Source organism: Penaeus japonicus, unplaced genomic scaffold, assembly GCF_977035675.1.
Source record: "Penaeus japonicus unplaced genomic scaffold, GWHDUDI00000001_assembly GWHDUDI00000039, whole genome shotgun sequence".
NCBI lineage: Eukaryota > Metazoa > Arthropoda > Malacostraca > Decapoda > Penaeidae > Penaeus > Penaeus japonicus.
This window is the reverse complement of record NW_028234441.1, coordinates 22290183-22295182: the sequence shown is the minus strand read 5'-3', so window position 1 is coordinate 22295182 and position 5000 is coordinate 22290183. Positions and strand designations below refer to the sequence as shown.

Below are 5000 nucleotides of genomic sequence, written 5' to 3'. Positions count from 1 at the left end.
GTAGAGGAACTCTCAAGTAGGGGAGCTCAGCTGTGGGTGAAGGAGGGAGTATGTTAATCTCGTCTCTAACAGTTTGCGTGCGTGTGTGTGTGTGTGTGTGTGTGTGTGTGTGTGTGTGTGTGTGTGTGTGTGTGTGTGTGTGTGTGTGTGTGTGTGTGTGTGTGTGTGTGTGTGTGTGTGGGTGTGTGGGTGTGTGTGGGTGTGGGTGTGTGTGTGTGTGTGTGTGTGTGTGTGTGTGTGTGTGTGTGTGTGTGTGTGTGTGTGTGTGTGTGTGTGGGTGTGCGTGTTCGTGTGCGTCTGGGTGTGCGTGTTTGTGTGCGTGTGCGTGTGTGTGTGTGTGCGTGTGTGTGTGTGCATGTGTGTATGCATATGTGTGTGTATAAGATTATATGTATATATGTATGAATATGTCCATATAAAATTATATGTACATGTACATGTACTTGTATATGTATATGTATATGTGTATAATATATAATGTATACATACATACATATATGTACGCATGTACATGTACATGTACATGTACATGTACATGTACATGTACATGTACATGTACATGTACATGTATATGTACAAGAATATGTGTATGTACATATACATGTACATGTACAAGTATATGTACAGGTATATATATTTGTACATGTACATGTATATGTACATGTACATGTACATGGACATGGACATGGACATTTACATCTACATGTACGTGTACATGTACATATACATATACATGTGCATGTATATATACCTGTATATATACCTATACATATACTTGTACATGTACATGTACATGTACATGTACATGTACATGTACATGTACATGTACATGTACATGTACTTGTACTTGTACTTGTACTTGTACTTGTACTTGTACTTGTACTTGTACTTGTACTTGTACTTGTACTTGTACTTGTACTTGTACTTGTACTTGTACATGTACATGTACTTGTACATGTATATGTAGATGTACATGGACGTGTACATGTACATGCATATGTACATATACATGTACATGTACATGTACATGTACATGTATGTGTACATGTATGTGTACATGTACATGTACCTGTATGTGTACATGTACATGTACATGTACATGTACATGTACATGTACATGTATGTGTACATGTATGTGTACATGTACATGTACATGTACATGTACATGTACATGTACATGTACATGTACATGTACATGTACATGTACATGTATGTGTACATGTACATGTATATGTATCATGCACATGTACATGCACATGCACATGTACATGTACATGTACATGTACATGTACATGTACATGTACATGTACATGTACATGTACATGTACATGCACATGCACATGCACATGCACATGCACATGCACATGCACATGCACATGTACATGTACATGTACATGTACATGTACATGTACATGTACATGTACATGTATATGTATATGTACATGTACATGTACATGTACATGTACATGTACATGTACATGTACATGTACATGTACATGTACATGTACATGTACATGTACATGTACATGTACATGTACATGTACATGTACATGTACATGTACATGTACATGTACATGTACATGTACATGTACATGTACATGTACATGTACATGTACATGTACATGTACATGTACATGTACATGTACATGTACATGTACATGTACATGTACATGTACATGTACATGTACATGTACATGTACATGTACATGTACATGTACATGTACATGTACATGTACATGTACATGTACATGTACATGTACATGTACATGTACATGTACATGTACATGTACATGTACATGTACATGTACATGTACATGTACATGTACATGTACATGTACATGTACATGTACATGTACATGTACATGTACATGTACATGTACATGTACATGTACATGTACATGTACATGTACATGTACATGTACATGTACATGTACATGTACATGTACATGTACATGTACATGTACATGTACATGTACATGTACATGTACATGTACATGTACATGTACATGTACATGTACATGTACATGTACATGTACATGTACATGTACATGTACATGTACATGTACATGTACATGTACATGTACATGTACATGTACATGTACATGTACATGTACATGTACATGTACATGTACATGTACATGTACATGTACACGTACACGTATATGTACACGTACACGTACACGTACACGTACACGTACACGTACATGTACATGTACATGTACATGCACATGTATTTGTACATATATACGTATATATACATGTATATGTATATGTATATGTACATGTATACATATATGTACATATACATGTACATGTACATGTATATGTACATGTACATGTACATGGACATGGACATGGACATTTACATGTACATGTACGTGTACATGTACATGTACTTGTACATGTACTTGTACATGTACGTGTACGTGTACTTGTACATGTACTTGTACATGTACGTGTACGTGTACGTGTACGTGTACGTGTACGTGTACGTGTACGTGTACGTGTACGTGTACGTGTACGTGTACGTGTACATGTACATGTACATGTACATGTACATGTACATGTACATGTACATGTACATGTACATATACATATACATATACATATACATGTACATGTACATGTACATGTACATGTACATGTACATGTACATGTACATGTACACGTACACGTACACGTACACGTACACGTACACGTACACGTACATGTACATGTACATGTACATGTACATGTACATGTACATGTACATCTACATGTACATGTACATGTACATGTAAATGTACACATACATGTACATGTACATGTAAATGTACACAAAAATGTACATGTAAATGTACACATACATGTACATGTACACATACATGTACACATACATGTACATGCACATGTACACATACATGTACATGTACATGTACATGTACATGTACACATACATGTACACATACAGGTACATGTACATGTACACATACATGTACATGTACATGTACACATACACGTACATGTACATGTACACATACACGTACATGTACATGTACACATACACGTACATGTACACATACACGTACATGTACATGTACACATACATGTACATGTACATGTACACATACATGTACATGTACACATACACGTACATGTACACATACACGTACATGCAAAACACACAATCAAAACTCATCTCTCACGATCAAAATCTCCAACACTCCCTTGACCCACATTCTAACCCTCACCAGCACTCCAACACCCTACTCTAAACCCCACTCCAACACCCCACCCATCTCCCAAAATCCATCCCACCCCAGCACCCTCGTCCTATATTAACACTATGCCAGTAACACACCCTAACTCCTAAACCCAACTCTAACCCCACCCAACTTCAAGATCATCCCCAGACTCACAGCATCGATCTCGTTGAGGGACTTCCACCTCTCCTGGGGTGCGCTGATCCCGGCTGCAGTCTGGATGGTCCTCTTCATGCATGAAGTCCACACACGGAGGTTTGGAATGTTCTGTCCGCTGATGAACTTGGCCATGGCATTGGCATACTGGCGGCCACGGTGGGAGAGATCTGTATCACCCCCAATGCGGCCCATCTGATTGAAGAGCGATTCTCCATGCTGGAAGAAGAATGGAGGGCGAATGTTGGTTGGGTGGTTGGTGGTGGTATGATATAATATGGCAGGTGGTTAGTGGTATGGTATTTGGTTTATGACGGTATAAGCATGACAATGAATTCCTTCCAGAACTTAGGCATTTCTGATGACTTTGAATATCAACTAACATTACAGGCCCATATTCAGGCTAATTCTTGACCTTTCTCCAGGGACAAAACTTTGTCATGGCAACTCACAAAGGGCTCTCCCTTCTGAGACTGCCCATCACAATACAACTGAAACCTGACTGATTCCTTATCAGTCATCCTGTTTACTTATAATCAATATATTTAAAATAAAACTCAAAGACTACAACTTCAGTTACCCTCTCCCAGTCATCATAACCGTATAACAGGAGGTGTGGCATAATATGGTTGATTGTGATGTGATATATTGTGGAATATGGCAGAATGAGTTATGGTGTAATCAGGCATGAAGCGGTTGATAACTTGTGTTTTCAATGCAGGTAGGATTCATTTTGATGATTGTATTAGAAAATTATATCAAATATATCTTTCAGGGTATGGAGAATACCTCTTGCTCATCAACTTATTGACATGCATTACACAATGAAAAAATAAAAAATAATATACATATACATAATGCATACCAAATTCTCTGCCCTAGCCTTGTATCAACAATGACAAAAAACTTCTTTCCGTACATACCCTCGTAAGGTAAATAGATCTTGGTGTGATGTGAATATTCATGAGATAGTAGGCAATACGACTCTCAATATGTCCTTCTTGCTTGTGTACCACAACACGGCGACCTGCAATGGGAAACAACATTGTGGCATGCTTCCAATTTAATAATAACAATACTTTTTTCTAATAAAGTAATAACAGCTTAATGAAAATTAATTCATACAATTTTCCTGTATCTCTGATTAAAATTATGTAAATATTATAAATCTGCCTAAGAATATACCTTTTCAAATAATTTTTTGTATAACTAGAATTATGTCTAGCATTATATCACCATGATTACAAAATTAACTACCCTCACATTCTAATAAAAAATTGTGACAAACCTCCCTAGTCATTCAGTCCTTCCCAGTCCTTACCATCTCTCGATATTCCATCTCTTCAAATAAATTAATCCTATAACTCATTAAATAACCATCGCCCAAGCTCCTTACCGGCATCGAAGATCTTCATGAAGCTGTACTGGCTTTCCTCCTCCTCGTCCAGTGTCTCGTAGGATATGCGGTAGTGCTCGATGCGTTTGAGGAAGTCCTTCACCGCATCTTCTTTCTCCATGTTGGTGTAGTCTGGGTTGGTCACTTTGCATTCCTGAACAACAGAAAGGAGAGATTAGTACACTTCTAAAGCAGATAGATAACAG

At 37.6% G+C, this 5000-nt stretch overlaps 2 protein-coding genes across 2 annotated transcripts in view; both read right to left on the bottom strand.

Moving 5' to 3' along the window:
- Positions 1-3278, bottom strand: part of LOC147467029 (uncharacterized) — a 10630-nt gene extending 7352 nt beyond the window's left edge. Inside the window, exons 1-2 of the mRNA XM_086533575.1 lie at positions 3275-3278; positions 1-30 (exon numbers count right to left, since the gene is read on the bottom strand). The exon at positions 1-30 is cut by the window's left edge and continues 98 nt beyond it. Coding sequence (XP_086389701.1) covers positions 1-30; positions 3275-3278 — 34 coding nt within the window. The remainder of the gene's footprint in view (positions 31-3274) is intronic.
- LOC122248106 (6-phosphofructo-2-kinase/fructose-2,6-bisphosphatase 1) overlaps positions 3231-5000 on the bottom strand; it is a gene marked incomplete in the record, with an annotated part of 41654 nt that continues 39884 nt past the window's right edge. Inside the window, 3 exon segments of the mRNA XM_086533497.1 lie at positions 3231-3617; positions 4322-4425; positions 4795-4948. Of these exon segments, the coding sequence (XP_086389623.1) occupies positions 3342-3617; positions 4322-4425; positions 4795-4948 (534 nt within the window).